The sequence below is a fragment of the Suncus etruscus genome, chromosome 11 (assembly GCF_024139225.1).
Source record: "Suncus etruscus isolate mSunEtr1 chromosome 11, mSunEtr1.pri.cur, whole genome shotgun sequence".
NCBI lineage: Eukaryota > Metazoa > Chordata > Mammalia > Eulipotyphla > Soricidae > Suncus > Suncus etruscus.
The window spans coordinates 62152707-62170925 of record NC_064858.1 but is presented as its reverse complement, the minus strand read 5'-3'; the positions used below and the strand labels follow the sequence as shown (position 1 = coordinate 62170925).

Genomic DNA, 18219 nt, shown 5'->3' with positions numbered 1-18219 from the left:
CTTTGTTGACAAATAAATTTCAGACTATTGTGATATAAATTAAAATAAAGCAAAATAGAAACAATTATAAGTATGAGAGGAAGACTTAAATATACTAATTTGAGCTCATCTTATTAACATAAAACTTAAAAGCAACATAAATGTTCACACAGATATAGTATAGTACTATACAAAACAATGTTAGCTGTCAACTTTTAGGTGATTAAGTAGGTCAAATGACCTTTTTTTTGTTTTGTTGTTGCTCTTTGTTTTTTGGGCCACAACAGGCAGTACTCATAAATCACTCCTGGCAAGCTCGTGTGACCATAAGGGATGCCAGGAATCAAACCCGGGTCTTTCCCAGGTTGGCCATGTACAAGACAAACGCCCTGTTGTTGTGCTATCTCTCTAGCCACTCAAATGAGTTATTTGAAAACTAAAATGAAAATAACTTGTACAAATTCTAAAAAGCAATAAATTTCTCTTTGCATTATTTCTTACTTACATGTAATCTGGCTGAATCAACAGCATTCTCATAGACATCATCTAAATAAATAGGGAAGACAGCTCGATGCCAGTATAGGAAACAACAGTCACATTGGATTTGGATTCTATAGTGTAAAGTACAGAGATACTACAATGAAAGTCTCAGAAATTGTAACCAACAGAATACCATATACAATAAGGATAAAAGCTCAATCTTTGCACCCCTGTATCACTTAGCTCAAAATTAGTAGAAACTAGCATAAAATATTTTTCACACTAAATAAAGGTAATAAGCTACCCTAATTACTGACAAAGAATTCTGCATATATTTTGTTTGAAATAGGTACTCAAAATAAATGTATAATAATATATATAGTATATATATACTCTAAATATAATTATATATTCTCAGATATGACTGTGAATACTTATATTCACCATTTCCCGTCTCTAAAGTTGAAAAGCAAAAAACTTTAAAATATGTGGGGCCAGAGCGGTGGTGCAAGCGGAAAGATGTCTGCCTTGCATGCACTAGCCTAGGACAGACCATGGTTCGACCTCCCAGCATTCCATATGGTCCCCCAAGCCAGGAGTGATTTCATTTGGGGGGGAGGGGTCACACCCAGCAGTGCTCAGGAGTTACTCCTGGCTTTGCTCTCAGAAGTCACTCCTGGCAGGCTCGGGGGACCATATGGGATGCCAGGATTGGAACTGGGGTCCATTCTATATTGGCCACGTACAAGGCAAACTCCTTACCTCTGTGCCCCTCAGGAGCGATTTCTAAGCACATAACCAAGGAGTAACCCCTGAGCATCACTGGGTGTGGTCCAAAAACAAAAACAAATAAAAAAAAAGTGACAATGATAATCCAGTCACACTATTTGTAATTTCTGCCAAGTTATTTGTTCCTCTTATAATAAAGCAAGTTCAGACATCCTGATAGATGATAGAAAGGATGTTTGTAATTTCTGCCAAGTTATTTGTTCCTCTTATAATAAAGCAAGTTCAGACATCCTGATAGATGATAGAAAGGATGTGAATTGTTCATTCACTGACACCACATGACCCCCCCCCCCCCAACCACTGATGGGATCCCTGAACTGAGTGTGGCCCCCACACCAAAAAGTCTAAGCAGCACTTCATAGTAGGGCCCAAGCACTGACCATCTGAGAATTCAACAGGCATGGCCATTCTGAGCATACAGTGTTTTTTAACAAGGATGAAATAGAAATGCTACTAGCTACATTAATGGAAGCTTCTCAAAAACATTGTCATAAATATATAATACTACATGGAATCTATCTATGTTGTAACCTTAGCCACAAACTGAAATTCACAAGATGTTTTTCTTTCTAAACAATTGCTCAATTGAGGAGATGGGATGTGGTCAAAAAGAACACAAATCAGTTTTCAAAAGACTAATTTTAGTGACCACACACCAATGATTTCATTCAAATTATCTTAAAATTTCAGAAAACCATGTGAAACAGAACTCTATGTGGCAAATAGTTAAGTTCCAGTATAGAAACCAACAACTGTTCATACCTAAAAAGAAACTTAAAGCAATCATAAATTGCATCAGGTTTTGCCAGATGTTTCATAAGAACTGGTTGATATTTCTCACAGGTCTTTCAGAGCCTACATCCTGACTCTAGAAGCAAAACTAAAGTAGTATGTCCCCTATCAGAGCCTGATAGGTCATTCTATTTCTTCTCACACACTGCTTTAAAATAAAAGGTGTTCCTATTATCCCTATCATTTGAATGCCATTACAAATCCTACTTACCTTTCTCTAAGTTCACTGATAAGATCCAGTTTTTTCATGACTACTTGAAGTGGAAGGAGTTCTTCATCTTTAAATGTTTTCTATCAAGGAAGTGGGAAAAAAGGAGTGGCCAAATTAGGGTAGGTTTCCTGGGCTAAAATAAAGAAAACTGTGAAATCTCAGGTCTCGCTTTTAATCTCAATGTCACATCAATTAATTCTCTTACCATTTGTGTGCCAACACTTAGTGCCAGAGATATGATGAGTCGCCGCTGCCGTGTGCTTGGTCCATTTAGAGTGTTTTCAGCCAGAACTAGAGCAGAGAGCACATCAAGTCGCTGTTCACTGTATTTTTTGTCAGAAATTACTCTTTTCTTAAAGATAAAAATGAGATATTAATTTCATGTCTGAAGCAATAACCAAACACTAAAGAGAAAAACTTCTTAATTCTCTTTTCTACATCATGCAAGTTCAGAGCAAAGATAACTGACCCCTCCATGCAAAACTCATAAATACACTAAAATAATGGATATTCTAGGAACCAGAGATAGTACAGGAATCTTTTTATGTACAATACACAATCTTTGTATATGGCTGCCCCAGTTTACTCCCAACACCACACAGCTCCCCAACTGGGTACAGTTCTGAGGGCTCCCAAGCACTGCAGGTGTGATAGGCACAGATAACAGATAAAAGACTCAGGGGGATTCTCAAGCACCACCCATTTGGCATAGGTGATTGATCTCTGGCAATGAAGAGCTTGAACAGTATCACACTCTAAAGTCCTCTGCAGTACTGCTGGGGAGACGCCATCCCCCACTTCAATACATAATCTTATGTTTGAAAAAACAGGGTCAGTAGGCTGAACTAAAAGCATGCATCAAATAATAGAGGAGCACACTAAAATAATAATAAACTTATGACGAACATGTAACATTCATACCTTGGCCACAGAAATAGAATTAAGAGCCTGATGTTGAAGGTGCTGTGTAATGTGTGAAACTGAATCAGCCACAACCAGGCTTCTCCTGTAGAACATGTGCTCAATTGCCTAAAAAAAGTCATACATAATTTTGTGAAAATCAACTTCCAGCTATTAGACAAAATTATGAAACTTTTTGGTTTTAGGACACATCCAGCAGCGCTCAGGGATTACTCTTGTCTCTATACTCAAAAATTACTTCTAATAGGCTAGAAGAAACATATTGGACACGGGATCAAACCTAGGTCAGCCACATACAAGATCATTCTGGCCCCACAGTTATGAAAACACCTTTATGACCTCAAATATGGTAAGGAATTTAGAAATAAGATATGAAATGCACACCATACTTAAAATAAAATTGTTAAATTCTACTGGTTAAGAATTTCTGCTTATTGGGGCACAGTGGTTAAGGTGCTTGCCTTGCACACAGCCAACACAAGATGGACTATAGTTTGATTCCTGGCATCCCATATAGTCCCCCAAGCCTGCCAGAAGCGATTTCTGAGTGCAGAGATAGGAGTAACCCCTAAGCACCAATGGGTGTGACCCCCCTAAAAAAAATTAAAATTTATGCTCATCAAAAGAAAGCCAAGATAAAAAAGAATGAAAAGGTTGAGCCGGGGCCAGAGAGATAGCATGGAGGTAAGGCGTTTGCCTTTCATGCAGAAGGTCCGTGGTTCAAATCCCGGCATCCCATATGGTCCCCTGTGCCTGCCAGGAGTGATTTCTGAGCATAGAGCCAGGAGTAACCCCTGAACACTGCCGGGTGTAACCCAAAAACCAAAAAAAAAAAAAAAGGTTGAGCCAACAAGCTAGATCAAATGTATGCTCTGCATGTGAAATGTATGCTCTGCATGTGAGAGACTCAGGTTCAATCCCTGGATCAACACTGGGAGTGAGCTCAGAGCACTAAGTATTGTTGAGATTGGTCCCGAAGCAAGCAAAAAAAAAAAAAAAAGTGACAATATATGAGACAGTATCTGCCACACATAAAGGATTAATATTCAAAATATATAGACCAGTTGAGTATTTCCGGGCCGGAGTTGAGGATAAAGCTGATTCTGCTGGGCCCCTTAAGCTCAGCAGACATTTTGAGGCTTCTTGAGGCTTCTTCCAGCTTGCTTCAACCTGGGAACTTGGATCTTCTCTGGCATTCATCCCCTGAGGGCTTGCCTCAGCTGAGGTGAGTCTTTCCAGGCCCATGTTACAGATAAAGCTGACTCTGCTGGGCCCCTTAAGCCCATCTCTTAAAGGGTCGAAGCAGAGGAGCTCGGCTGCTCTGCTTCGCTTCACGGCCACACAGTCCCACTAGCCAATGAATACCTCCACAACACGTAGAAAATCCCATAACACAAGCATGACAATGGGGAAAATACGCAGACCAACATCCGGCACAGAGAATGAAGATGGCAACTCTGATGACCCAACAACAGCCAATCACCTACTTAGTCTTTCAGATATGGAGTTTAGAGAAGAAATATGGAAGATGCTCACAGAACTCAAAGAAAGTAAAGAACAGAACAGTAATAATCAAGAGAATATGAAGATAGAAATCAGAAAACTCCAAGCTGAAATATCAGGTCAAATAACAGGTCTGAAAAACTCAGTAGACGAATTGAAGAACAAAAGGGATGAGCTTTCCCACAAGTTAACAGCAGCTAAGGATAGAATTATTGCGCTGGAGATGAGATGCTAAAGAACTCCATACAGCAGAAGAGATTAGAAAAAAGCCTAAAAGCAAATGATCAGACAATGGAAAAATACTCAAAGAATATGAACAGATGAAAATAGAAGTCTTTGATAAGCTCAACAGAAACAACTTAAGAATCATTGGAGTCCCAGAGACCCAAGAAGAAAATCTTCAGGAAGAATCAACAGTCAAGAACATCATCACAGAGAAATTACCAGAGCTAAAGAATACACGAGACCAAATTCTGCATGCCTGAAAAGTACCAGCTAAAAAAGACCCCAGGAAAAACACCCCAAGAAACATCCTAGTTACAATCATGAATCCCACAGATAGAGATAGAATACTGAAAGCAGCAAGATCAAAAAGGGAAATTACATTCAAGGGAGCATCCTTGATATTTACAGCAGACCTGTCACCAGAAACACTCAAGGCCAGAAGGCAGTGGTGGGATATAGTGACAAAACTCAATGAAATAAATGCTTTGCCTAGAATACTGCACCCAGAAAAACTCACTTTCAAGTTTGAAGGAAGTATACATGGCTTCACAGATAAACAACAGCTCAAAAACTTTACAGACTCTAAGCCAGCCTTAAAAGAAAAACCGAAAGATCTACTTTAAAGACAAGACAGACCAACAAACACAGTGAACTTCTACGCAAAGATGGCAATAAATCCCATGACAATTATCTCTCTCAATGCCAATGGACTAAATGCACCCGTTAAGAGGCACAGAGTGGCAAAATGGATCAAAAAACTGAACCCAACCTTCTGCTGCCTACAAGAAACACACCTGAATAGTCAGAGCAAACATAGACTCATAATCAAAGGATGGAGGAAAATCATCCAAGCAAACAATAGCCTTAAAAAAGCTAGGGGCCAGAGAGATAGCATGGAGGTAAAGCGTTTGCCTTTCATGCAGGAGGTCATCGGTTTGAATCCCGGCGTCCATATGGTCCCCCGTGCCTGCCAGGAGCAATTTCTGAGCCTGGAGCCAGGAATAACCCCTGAGCACTGCCGGGTGTGACCCAAAAACAAAAACAAAAACAAAAACAAACAAACAAAAAAAAAGCTAGAGGGCCATACTAATATCAGATGACACAAACTATACTCAGAAAAGTTGTAAGGGTCAAAATAAATTATGTACTAATCAAGGGATATGTACAGCAGGAAGAAATCACTCTCCTAAACATATATGCACCCAATGAGGGACCAGCAAAGTATTTAATACAATTGTTAACAAATCTGAAAAAGGATATCAATAATAACAATAATTATAGAAGACCTTAACACGGGCCTGTCAACTCTTGATAGGTCAACTAGATTGAAACCCAACAAAAATATACTAACCCTGAAAAGAGAAATGGAAGAGGCAGAGTAGATATATAGGACACTCCATCCTCAGAAACTTAAATATACACATTCTTTTCCAATGTACATGGGTCATTCTCCAGGATAGACCACATGCTGGCACATAAAACATACCTCCATAAAATCAAGAAGATAGAAATTTTGCAGGCTACCTTTGCTGACCACAAGACTCTGAAGTTAGATGTGAACTACAAAGGGACACACAAGAAAAACTTTAACACCTGGAAATTAAACAGTCTACTACTGAACAACCAGTGGGTCCAAGATGAAATCAAAAGGAAACCAAAACTTTCCTGGAAACAAATGACAATGAAAACACAAACTATCAGAAGCTCTGGGATACTGCAAAAGAGGTTCTAAAAGGAAAGTTTATAGCTTTGCAAGCACACATCAGGAAGGAAGAAGGAGCATACATGAATAGCTTAATGACACAGCTTACAGAATTAGAAAATGATCAACAAAAGGAACCAAAAATAGAGAGACAGAAGGAAATAACAAAGCTGAGAGCAGAAATCAATGAAATGTAAACCCAAAAAATAATCCGAAAGATCAACGAAAGCAGAAGTTAGTTCTTTGAAAAAACTAAACAAGATTGATAGACCATTGGCAAAACTCACAAAGAAAAAGAGGGAGAGAAACGTGATAACGCATATTAGAAATGAAAAGGGGGAGATCACTACAAATACTGCAGAGATTCAAAGGGTATTCAGAGAGTGCTTTGAGAAACGCTATGCCAGTAAATATGAGAACCTGGAAAAAATGGATAAATTTTTGAACTCATAAAACCTTCTAGGGTTGAATAAAGAAGATGTAGCATCTCTAAACATCCCCATCACTATTGATGAAATTAAAACCATAATCAAAAATTTGCCCAAAAACAAAAGCCCAGGCCCTGATGGATTTATGAATGAATTCTTTCAAACCTTTCAAGAGGAATTACTACCAATCCTGGCCAGACTCTTTTCTAAAATTGAAAAAACAGGAACACTTCCAAATAGCTTTTATGAAGCCAACATCACCTTAATACCAAAACCAGATAGAGATGCTACCAAAAAAGAAAATTATAGACCAATATCCCTGATGAACACAGATGAAAAGATCCTCAACAAAATACTAGCAAACAGGATCCAATGTCTCATCAAGAAGATCATTCACTATGATCAAGTAGGTTTCATCCCAGGAATGCAAGGATGCTTTAACATCCGTAAATCTATCAACATAATACACAACATCAGCAACAAGAAAAACAAAAATATGAATAGATGCAGAGAAAGCATTTGATAAGGTCCAACACCAGGTCTTTTTTTTTTTTTTTTTTTTTTTTTTTGGTTTTTGGGTCACACCCGGTGGTACTCAGGGGTTACTCCTGGCTGTCTGCTCAGAAATAGCTCCTGGCAGGCACGGGGGACCATATGGGACAACGGAATTCGAACCAACCACCTTTGGTCCTGGATCGGCTGCTTGCAAGGCAAATGCCGCTGTGCTATCTCTCCAGGCCACCAACACCCATTCTTGATCAAAAATCTCAGCAAGATGGGAGTGAAAGGAACCTTTCTCAATATGGCTAAGGTCATCTATCACAAGCCAATGGCAAATATCCTCAATGGAGAAAAACTAAAAGCCTTCCCTCTAAATTTTGGTACAAGACAAGGCTGTCCTCTCTCACCACTCCTATTCAACATAGTACTGAAAGTCCTTGCTATAGCAATTAAGCAAGAAAAAGATATCAAGGGCATCCAGATAGAAAAGAAAGAAGTCAAGCTCTCACTGCTTGCAGATGACTCTACTTAGAAAACCCTAAAGACTCTACCAAAAAGCTTCTAGAAATAATAGATTCATACAGCAAAGTGGCAGGCTACAAAATTAACACACAAAAATCAGTGGCCTTTTTATACACCAATAATGATAGGGAAGAAATGGACATTAAGAGAACAATCCCATTCACATTAGTGCCACACAAACTCAAATATCTTGGAGTCAACCTGACTTAAGATGTGAAGGATCTATACAAAGAAAACTATAAAACACTGTTCCAAAAAATAAAAGAGGATACGTGGAAATGGAAACACATACCGTGCTCATGGATTGGCAGGATCAACATCGTTTAAATGGCAATACTTCCAAAAGCATTGTACAGATTTAACACGATTCCTCTAAAGATACCCATGACATTCTTCAAAGAAGTGGATCAAACACTTCTAAAATTCATTTGGAACAATAAACACCCTTGGGAGTGCTAAAGCACTCCTTGGGAAAGGAATATGGGAGGCATTACTTTCCCCAATTTTAAGTTGTACTACAAATCAAAACAGCATAGTATTGGAATAAAGACAGACCTTCAGATCAGTGGAATAGGCTTGAGTACTCAGAGAACGTTCCCCAGACATAACCACCTAGTTTTTTATAAAGGAGCAAGAAATCCAAAATAGAGCAAGGAATGCCTCTTCAACAAGTGGTGTTGGCACAACTGGTTAGTCACTTGCAAAAAAGCGAACTCAGACCCCCAGCTAATACCATGTATGAAGGTAAAATCCAAATGGATTAAAGACCTTGATATCGGATCTGAAACTATAAGGTATATAAAACAACATGTAGGTAAAACACTCTATGACATTGAGACTAAAGGCATCTTTAAGGAGGAAATAGCACTCTCCAAACAAGTGGAAGCAGAGATAAACAGATGGGACTATATTAAGCTGAGAAGCTTCTGTACCTCAAAGGAGATAGTGCCCAGAATACAAAAGCCACCCATTGAGTGGGAGAAATTATTTACCCAATACCCATCAGATAAAGGACTAATATCCAAAATATACACGTATTGACAGAACTACACAAGAAAAAAACATCTAACCCCATCAAAAAAAGGGGAGAAGAAATGAACACTTCCTCAAAGAAGAAATACAAATGGCCAAAAGGCACATGAAAGGATGCTCAACATCACTAATCATCAAGGAGATGCAAATCAAAACTACTATGAGGTACCACCTCACACCACACATCACAAAGAAGGAAAACAAGCAATGCTGGCGGGGATGTGGAGAGAAAGGAACTCTTTTTCACTGCTGGTGGGAATGCCATCTAGTTCAACCTTTATGGAAAGTGATATGGAGATTCCTCCAAAAACTGGAAATTGAGCTCCCATACGATCCAGCTATACCACTCCTAGGAATATACCCGGGGAACACAAAAATACTATACAAAAATCCCTTCCTCACACCTATATTCAGTGCAGCACTATTTACAATAGCCAGACTCTGGAAACAACCAAGATGCCCTTCAGCAGATGAGTGGCTAAAGAAACAGTGGTACATATACACAATGGAATACTATGCAGCTGTCAGGAGAGATGAAGTCATGAAATTTTCCTATACATGGAGGTACATGGAATCTATTATGCTGAGTGAAATAAGTCAGAGGAAGAGAGAAAGACACAGAATAGTCTCACTCATCTATGACTTTTAAAAAAAATGAAAGACATTTTTAGCAGTATCTCAGAGATCAGAGAGATGAGGACTAGTAGGTGCAGCTCATGACATGAAACTTACCACATAAAGTGATGAGTGCAGTTAGAGAAATAACTACACTGAGAACTATCCTAACAATGTGAATGAATGAGGGAAGTAGAAAGCCTGTCTCGAGTATAGGTGTGGGTGGGGTGGGGTGGGGAGGAGGGAGATCTGGAAAACTGGTGTTGGGAATCTTGCACTGGTGAAGGGAGTTGTTTTTTACATGACTATAATCATACAACTACAATCATATTTGTAATCACAGTGTTTAAATAAAGATAATTTAACAATAAAAATATATAGACCAAGTGAAAAATTCCTTTAAAATCTAATAATCCAATAGAAAAATAAATAAAAGTTATAAATAATCTTAAAACACACAGAACACCAGAAAAATTGTGTTAAAATCAGTAACAGGGGCCAGAGCATTAGGACACCTAGTGGGGCACTTGTTTTGCACAGTGCTGACCTGACCTGGATCTGATTCCCAGCATCCCAAATGGTCCTCTGAGCACTTCCAGTCTGGAGTATACCCTTAGCACCATCAGGTGTGGCCCAAAAAAGTCAAAAAAAGAAAATTCAGTAACAAAAATCCACATGGCCCCCACTTCCCCAAAAGGGGAATGATAATAGCAACACTGTCAGCTAGAGAACAGTGGAAAACTGGTTATATGGTAAGAGGTGCTAGTACTGTTTCTATAAATGACAGGCATGCCACAGAGAGGGAATTCCCAAAGATGTACTGCCTCCCAGAGATGCTGGAATGGTTCTGAGGTTTCCAGTAGCAGCGTTGGTACAATTTGTCATTATCTGCACAGGTAAGTCAGAACAAACTCAGCAATCCTTGCTAGGTATACAGAACCAAAAAAAAATAAAAAACTCTTTACAAATAGATCAAGAAACATACAGGAAATTGTTAACATTACCTGTAATAGAAAAACTGAAAACCATCCAAGAAAGCTACAGAGTAATAAAAATGAATGAACCACAACTACTCATCCCAACACAGGTAAGTTTAAATGTAAGCTTGGAACATTGTATGACTGAAACTCAATTGTGAACAATTTCTTTTTTTTTTCCAATTGTTAACAAATTTATGATGGTGATTCAATTTTAAAAATCAAAATAAAAATTATTTCATCAATATACTTTCAAAAATATATGTAATAATGATTAGCTTATAAACTTATCTAAGGAATACTAAAAATTTACCATATTCCATAACCAGGTTTTTAAATTCACTTGACCATTTGTCTGTCTGTGCCTATAACAAGATTACAGCACTTTTCAAACTATAAAATAGCCTCATGCTGACAGAATCATCTACACCTGAAATTCTGAGACCATGAACCAGGCCACAGGAGTCTGCATATGTTCATGGTGCGGGGAATGATACAGGGCCTCACACCTATGGGCACTCACTCTAACAGAGTCTCATCCCCAGTCTAGCTGGGTCGTCAACCTAGCATGCAGAGTGATGATTCAGTGCTTGGGTACACACTGACTGCTCAGCCAGGTAATGCTGGGAAAAAGCAGAATTAGCCTATGGTGCCAAAAATGGGGAAGGGTTCAGACCTTTAAATATGACAGGAAGGTATTCCAACCATTTGAGCTACCTCCATGGTCATCTTTTTTCTTTTCTTCTTTTATTTTTTTGTGGAGAGAGGGTAATACACACACCCAGCAGTGCTAGGAGGTAACTCCCCAGCTCAGGGATCATGACAGCAGTCCTCACAGACCATACGGTGCCAAGGGTCAAACTGAAGTCGACTGCATGCAAGTTAGCTGTACTGTCTCTAGAATGGTCTATTTTTAACTCATGAAATTATCTTTAAACACAAACATGTACAAAAAAATTATACTTACATTTGCATGAGTAGGGCCAGAAAGATAGTACAAAGTTAAGGCATGTAGCCTTAACTTAAATTTTTCATGTAGCCAACAGTGGTTCAATACCTGAAACCTCATAAAGATCCCCAAAGAACCTTCAGAAGTGACCTATGAGCACTGCCAGTATGGCCCAAAATAAAAAATACTAAATTTTTAAGCGTATAGAAGTCAAACTTAACTAATTCTTAAAATAACCTTTTTATTTTCCATATTTTCTCACATACTCAATGCTTAGTTCCTTTATCAAAATGAGTTAATTAAAAGCACACTTGCCCCTAGCTTTATATTCTATTATAATTATGAAGTATAATTTTGAAAGGGTGCCTATTTTAGACTCAGGTAGTTTTTAAGTTATAAGGAAAGATAAAACGTACCTTGAGAAGTTCAACAAGCCTGCACAGTGCCTTAACTGAGGTTTTTGTCATTGGCTTCTGCATGGACATGTAGAGATTCATTGTGGTTTTAATAATGGTACTAATACTATACGTATATAAGAAACCCTATAAAAAGAAAATATTAATTATATCACAAGGTTTCATTTTTCTAAGATTTCATTCTATATAAAACATCCTATATAAAATATTCCTTAACCTGTCAAAAACCAGTGATTACAAAGTTCAATTTATAGTCAGTTTTTAAGAAAATACTTAAAATACTTAAATACTTAAGTATCTTAAGTACTTAATACTTAACTTAAATACTTAAATACTTAAAAGTATCTGAAAATACTTTCTTCACACAGGAAAATAAATGATGGCCATGTCAAGACAGAAAGACAGTACAGGGCACTAGGCATTGGCCTTGCATGTGGCTGACCTCAGTTCAATTCCTGGCTCCACATATAGATTTGCAAACACCACTAGAAATGATTCCAGGACATGGAGTTAGAATAGGCCCAGACACTGCTGTGTATGGACCAAATCCACCCCCAAAGAAATAATTTAAAGCAACAGCAGGAACACTGTTTTGTGAAGTTAAAAAATACATAGAGGAAGGCCGGAGAGACAGCATGGAGGTACAACATTTGCCTTGATTGCATGCAGGATGGTGGTTCGAATCCTAGCATCCCATATGGTCCCCCGAGCCTGCCAGGAGTGATTTCTAAGTGTAAAGCCAGGAGTAACCCGAGTGCTGTGAGGTGTGACCCCAAAAAATCAAAAACAAAAAAAAGGATAGAGGAGCCAGACAGTACAGCAGGTAGAGTGCTTGCCCTGATTCAATCCCCAGCATTCCATATGGTCCCCCAGAATACATCCAGGAGTAATTCCTGAGTGCAAAGCCAGGAATAACCTCTGAGCATTGCCAGGTGGGGTTCAATACATAAATAAATAAAATATGCATAAAAAAATAACCAATAGCATAAAAGGAGATAAAATTAGTTTAAGATCCTTAGAGGTATCTAGCTAGTAATGTATGTTAGAGTTGAATGAGTGATGCATGTTAAAATTTCTAGAGTGGTCACTACTAAGATAAAAAGTAAAGAACAAATAGATGGAGAAATAATATGATAAAACTACTTTTAAATGAATCAAATACAGAAAAGAAACAAACCGGTCAAGTGATAAACGTAAATCTCAATTTTATTATTCATATCATATATAAAAACAGTTTAATAAACAATCTGATTGGGGAAAATATCTTCTATAAGAACAAAAAAAAAGGAAAAATGGTATCTAAATTAATTTCGTAGAAAAAAAAAAAAAAAAAAAAAAAAACCAGAGGGGCTAACGTGATAGTACAACCAGCCAGGAGTTTGTCTTGCATGTGAATAGGTTCAATCCCTGACACCCAATATGGTCTTCCCAAGCCTGCCAGAATTGATCTCTAAATACAGAGCCAGGAGTAAGCCCTGAACACTGTCACATGTGGCCCAAAAAATAAAAAACCAAAAGATTATTAATAGAGATTTTTTTAAAATATAGCTTTTTTTGTTTGTTTTGGTTTGGGGGCCACACATAGCAGTGCTCAGGTGTTACTGCCGGCTCTGTGCTTAGAAATTACTCCTGGGGGCCGAAGAGATAGCACAGCGGCGTTTGCCTTGCAAGTAGCCGATCCAGGACCAAAGGTGGTTGGTTCAAATCCCGGTGTCCCATATGGTCCCCCGTGCCTGCCAGGAGCTATTTCTGAGCAGACAGCCAGGAGTAATCCCTGAGCACCACCGAGTGTGGCCCAAAAAACAAAAACAAAACCAAAAACAAAAAATTACTCCTGGAGGTGCTTGGGTTACAATATAAAATGCTGAGGAAGTCACATGCAAAGCAAATCCACTACCTGCTAATACTATTGCTCTGGTCCAAAAACATTTAAGTCTCAAAATCAATTTAAAAAAAGGGGGTGGGGGGGACCCTGGGGCCGGAGCGTGCATGCGCTAATCTAGGACAAACCGTGGTTCAATCTCCCAGCATCGTCCCATATGGTCCCCCAACTCAGGAGCAATTTCTGAGCGCAGAGCCAGAAGTAATCCCAGGTATAGCCCAAAAAGAAGAAAAAAGTGGGGACCCTGATGACCAGGAAACAGCATTAACTTGCTTTCAGGGCAGCTTTCCCTGCCTCACCACCTAAAGGTGAGATGAAATCAGAAAGGGCTCCAAGACATCCCGGTTTCAACATAGGATCTGTGCAAAAACCAAGATCTCTAATTACAGAAGCCTGTAGTCGATCTTATGACAGATTCTTCACCCTGTTTTTTTAAGCCAACGGTATTTCCTTTCTAATTTTCCCAATGTTTGCTGTGCCTATGCAAAAACAAAAAGCCTGCCACTACCACCCTTTTTATTTCACTTGATTTGTAGCTTCTAGATATGGACTTCCACCTTTTTCATAGAACCTTGGGACATAATTATTTATCTCATATTTCTGCATCTTTCTACAAATTGAGAAAAGAAAAAATAAAAAAGAATGAGACCCAGGGGCCAAGTGGTCTCAGGTGCATTGGTGGAGGAAAAAAAAAAAAAAAAAAAGTCAGAACTAAATACCAAAGCCAAAGTCAACAATAAAAGACCCAAACTGGGGCCGGGCGGTGGCGCTGGAGGTAAGGTGCCTGCCTTACCTGCGCTAGCCTAGGAGACGGACCGCGGTTCGATCCCCCGGCGTCCCATATGGTCCCCCAAGCCAGGAGCGACTTCTGAGCGCATAGCCAAGAGTAACCCCTGAGCGTCACCGGGTGTGGCCCAAAAACCAAAAAAAAAAAAAAAAAAAAAGACCCAAACTACAACAAGCTAAACACAAAATCAACTTGAGACCTGTTACATTGGTAGACCAAAGAGCTAAGGATGGAGGTACAGGATGAAGCTGGGAAATATGGTGGAGGGAGGTCAACACTGGTGGTGGGAATTGCCTTAATTCACTGTCACTTATGACTGAAATCCAACTAAGAAAAACTTATAATTCCCAATGATCTCAGTAGAAAGTTTTTTTCAAACAGAGACTAGAGGGGCTGAGTGAAAGCACAGTGGTAGAGCATTTGCCTTGCATGCAGCTTACCCAGGACAGACCCGAGTTTGATTCCCAGCATCCCATATGGTCCCCTGAATCTACCAGGATCGATTTCTGCACACAGAGCCAGGAGTAACCCAAGTGCAGCCAGGTGTGACCCAAAAAAATGTTGGGGGTGGGGTGGGAGAGAACCAGAGCAATAGTACAGCAGATAAGATGTAACTTTAAATGCATATACTTAAGAAATTCTAAACTAAATTTATATATCCAAATGATTCTAAAGAATATACAACTACCTGTATAAAAACATTACATCTGTTGGTGAGATCTTCGGCAAATTTATCCATTCTCTGCTCTTTAGACAAAATAGATTCCATTTTCATCATCCAAGAGCTCACAAAGATGTAGTACGATTGTACATCTCTAACAAAGGAAAATATCGAGGTTATTTAGCACAGGAACGAATATTTCTATTCTCGGCTCATTCTTCGGTCTTCTTCCACTGAGCTGCATTTCTTCTTAAGGAAAAAAAAGAATATTTCTATTCTCTGCTTATTAGTTGAGATGAAAAATTTTCCTTGAGGCAACCCTGATTTTCAAAGACTAGATTTCATACAAATATGTAAAAGTTACTCATTCAACAAATTACTTGCCGTCTATACAGACCGATTACTGTTTCTCAGTACTAAAACGAGCAGTAGACAAAAATTGCTATTCTGGAACAAGAGTATACTCAATGTACTATGACAGCACAATATGCAGCTTGCATTATCTGACAAAGGTTCAACTTGCACCATATATAACCGCACGCCCCCAAGCACCAAACCAGGAGATGGATCTCAACCAGACTGAGAAGTCCCTGAGCACAGAGTCAGGTGAGATACCTAAACATTGCCAGGTGTAACCCCACTCCTCCCAAAATTCCCTATTTTCATGAAACTTACATTCTATATAGGAGTTATATAATAAAGCCATCAGTACCTCAGAGTACCTGAGAGACTGTACATGATTAAGGTGCTGATCTTACATGCAGCCAATACTGGTTCAATACCTGGTATCATAAAGTCCCTTAGTACTGCCAGAAGCAAACTCCAAGCACATGGAGCTTCAGCACCACTATATGGAGCCCTAACATACCCCTCTTCAGGGACAATTTAAAAAATATATATATTGGGTTATATATGCCACATAAAAATACAGCAGAGGCACCGGAGTGATAGCACAGCATCACACCCAAGTTTGAATCCGGCATTCCATATGGTCCCCCAAACCTGCCAGGAGCAATTTCTGAGTGCAGAGCCAGGAGTAATCTCTGAGCGCCCCTGGGCATGGCCCCAAAACCAAAATAAAATATAGCAGGGCTTAGAAAGAGAGAATGGTATTGCTAATCTAACCTTAGAGTGATCAAAGTAGACAATTTAAAAAAAAAAAAAAGAGCCAGTAATTTGCTGATGAGTAAAAGAGGTCAATGAGGCCGGAGAGATATCAATGAGGCCGGAGAGATACCAATGAGGCTGGAGAGATAGCATGGAGGTAAGGCGTTTGCCTTTCATACAGAAGGACAGTGGTTTGAATCCAGGCATCCCATATGGTCCCCTGTGCCTGTCAGGAGTGATTTCTGAGCGTAAAGCCAGGAGTGACCCCTGACCACTGCTGGGTGTGACCCAAAAACCAAAAACCAAAAAAAAAAAAAAAAAAAAAAAAAAGAGGTCAATGAGAATTCTCTAAAATTAAATAAAAAAACAAAAATGTCCTAAGAAAGTATGTCTGACACATGCAAGAAGTAAAAAAAAAAAAAAATGTGTGACTAGAACAGAGAGAGCAAGGATAAGTCGAGATGTCGTATAAGGCCTTACATTGAGGAATGAAGTGGGTGGAAATGAGAGATTAGTTCTAATTTTAAATTGGTATCACTGGCTGATAAGCTTTAAAAAAAAGCATAGAAGGAATAATGGTCAAAATATTTAAAATGGGGGCCAGGTAGGTGGCGCTGGAGGTAAGGTGTCTGCCTTGCAAGCGCTAGCCTTGGTCGGACCGCGGTTCGATCCCCCGGCGTCCCATATGGTCCCCCCAAGCCAGGGGCGATTTCTGAGCACATAGCCAGGAGTAACCCCTGAGCGTCAAACAGGTGTGGCCCAAAAACCAAAAAAAAAAAAAAATTTAAAATGGAAATTGCCTTGTATAAAAATATTATACTAATAGAGACCCTGATCAGAAAGGGGGAATAAATTTTGTTTGATTTTAGTTTGGCCACACCTAGTTGTACTCAAGGATCAATCCTAGCTGTGTTCAGGGATCATATGCTCTGCCACAGACAGGACTAGAGTCAGCAGCATGCAAAGTCAGCACTGCTTCATGCCCTGTACTCTCCTGACCCTGAATTTTAGTATCTAAGCTATTAACTACTGAACTTACTATATGCCAGCCACTGTTTTAAGACCTTTAACACAAATTAACATGTTTATCATATTAATTTGATGAAGTGGGCATTATGATGCTCATTTTATTGTTTGGTTTGTTTTGGGATCACATTCTAGGAGGGATCACTATTGGTGGGGCTCAAGGAACCATACCGGGTGTTGGGGATAAACCTGGATCACTATAGTATCATTCTAACTCCTGATCTTCATTTTAGAAAAAAGAAAACTGACAGAAAAGCAATGTGCTCAAGAATAAAAACATCAATGAGCATTAAAGCCAAGAGCCAAGAAATAAACTGAGGCCCCTGCCCCCTCAGTGATCTTGTCTACTAGAATGAAACTATGTTAGGCAAAAGATGCCAAAAGCTGGAGTTGTGGTTGTACTTCAGACAGTGCTGAAATGTAGTCCTTGATTCACTTAAAACATAGGTACACAAAGAGCAAGGTTCTACGGCTGGAGCAACAGGACAACAGATAGGACATTTGCTTGCATGGCTTTTGAGGAGGCAGTTTCCATGATCCAGGAGTCAACAGGGACATACATATAGAACAGGTTAGAAGAGGTCACGACCATATGCTAGCACATAAAACATACCTCCATAAAATCAAGAGGATAGAAATTTTGCAGGCTACCATCGCTGACCACAAGGCTATGAAATTAGATGTGAACTACAAAAACCACAGAAAGAACTTTAA

At 39.1% G+C, this 18219-nt stretch overlaps 1 protein-coding gene across 2 annotated transcripts in view; it reads right to left on the bottom strand.

The window, feature by feature from the left end:
* The window catches only part of WASHC4 (WASH complex subunit 4), a 98844-nt gene that overhangs the window by 52338 nt on the left and 28287 nt on the right, over positions 1-18219 (bottom strand). For both annotated transcript variants that reach the window (XM_049783149.1, XM_049783150.1), the window contains 6 exons: positions 15400-15526; positions 12043-12168; positions 3173-3280; positions 2457-2603; positions 2252-2331; positions 485-590 (listed from right to left, as the gene is read on the bottom strand). In XM_049783149.1, the coding sequence (XP_049639106.1) occupies positions 485-590; positions 2252-2331; positions 2457-2603; positions 3173-3280; positions 12043-12168; positions 15400-15526 (694 nt within the window). The remainder of the gene's footprint in view (positions 1-484; positions 591-2251; positions 2332-2456; positions 2604-3172; positions 3281-12042; positions 12169-15399; positions 15527-18219) is intronic.